Source organism: Apaloderma vittatum, unplaced genomic scaffold (genome assembly GCF_000703405.1).
Source record: "Apaloderma vittatum isolate BGI_N311 unplaced genomic scaffold, ASM70340v1 scaffold23798, whole genome shotgun sequence".
Classification (NCBI taxonomy): Eukaryota; Metazoa; Chordata; class Aves; order Trogoniformes; family Trogonidae; genus Apaloderma; species Apaloderma vittatum.
In genome coordinates this window covers 8,310-9,678 of record NW_009732739.1, presented here as the reverse complement: position 1 = coordinate 9,678, position 1,369 = coordinate 8,310, and the positions used below count along the sequence as shown (strand labels likewise).

At 51.6% G+C, this 1,369-nt stretch overlaps 1 protein-coding gene across 1 annotated transcript in view; it reads left to right on the top strand.

The window, feature by feature from the left end:
- Positions 1–8: 8 nt before the first annotated feature.
- Positions 9–1,369, top strand: part of CHPF2 (chondroitin polymerizing factor 2) — a 4,059-nt gene continuing 2,698 nt past the window's right edge. Inside the window, 2 exon segments of the mRNA XM_009875642.1 lie at positions 9–64; positions 978–1,367. Coding sequence (XP_009873944.1) covers positions 1,150–1,367 — 218 coding nt within the window. The 5' untranslated portion in view covers positions 9–64; positions 978–1,149.

Sequence of the window (1,369 nt, the reverse complement as noted above, 5' to 3'; positions counted from 1 at the left end):
ACTTCAGGCCCCGGATCGTCCCGTACTACAGAGACCCCAACAAGCCTTACAAAAAAGTGCTCAGGTAAGCATCTGCTCTTTCAGCTGGGCTTGCCTTCGAGGAGAATCATCTCCTGGGGGGAATCTAAACATTCAGGTAAGTGAGCAGGTTCGGGGGGATGTGCTGTTCCTACATAAAGTGTTTCAAATAGTGTATCACAGCAGGAACCTCCTGACTTAACCTGTCAGCTCTCTTTACCTGTGAGCTGCTATTTGAAATACCTGATGCAGTGACAGCAGGATGCAGCAAGACAACAGTTAAAATTTTTACCTTAATGGGGTGCAAGCGTTTTTACAAAATGGGATTTGTACCAGTGAGCCTTCTCCTAAAGTTCTACTTGTAGGCTTAACTGTTTCACTGTTGGTAGACTCTGGCAGATAAAGACTTATCCCATGTTACAATAATTGCTGCACAAAAAAGATGTGGACAGGGTGGATAGGACCCAGAGAAGGGCCCCAAAGATGATCCAAGGACTAGGAAGCTGCCGTGGGAGAAAAGGCTGAGAGAATGGGGTTTGCCCAGCCTTGGGAGGAGAAGGCTTGTAGGACACCTCGTCGCCATGTTCCACTATTTAAGGGGTGGCTACAAAGAAGACGTGACTCCCTTTAATAAGGGAGCCTTCATGGAAAAGACAAGAGACAGTGGATACAACCTACTCCTGGGGAGGTTCTGATTGGACACAAGAGGAAAATTTTTCACAGTGTGAGTGATCAGCCGTGGGAATGATCTCCCCAGGGCAGCAATGGGTTCCCCCGCAGGGGACGCTTTTAGGATTCAGCTGGACAAGGCGCTGGGCCAAATTGTCTAGACCGTGCTTTTGCCAAGGAAGGTCAGACCAGGTGATTCCTGAGGTCCTGTCCCACCTGGTGTTCTGTAATAATCCTCTTGACTTTTGTCACCTGGCTGTTTGTCACGTTGGCACGTCCTTCCTTTACAGAACTCGCTACATCCAGACGGAACTGGGATTCCACGAGAGGCTGTTTGTGGCTGTGCTTACCTCCAAGGCTACCCTGAACACGCTGGCCGTGGCAGTGAACAAGACTGTGGCTCACCACTTCCCGCGGCTGCTGTACTTCTCCGGGCTGCGCGGTGCCAAGGTGCCCCACGGCATGGTGCTGGTGGCCCACGGCGACGAGCGGCCCATCTGGCTCATGTATGAGACTGTGCACTACATCCACCAGCACTTCGGCTCCGACTACGACTGGTTCTACATCATGCAGGATGACACCTACGCCCAGGCTGAGCAGGTCAAGGCTCTGGTGACGCACTTAAGCATTAACCAGGATGTATACATGGGGCGAGCGGAGGAGTTCATTGGGGGGGATGAGC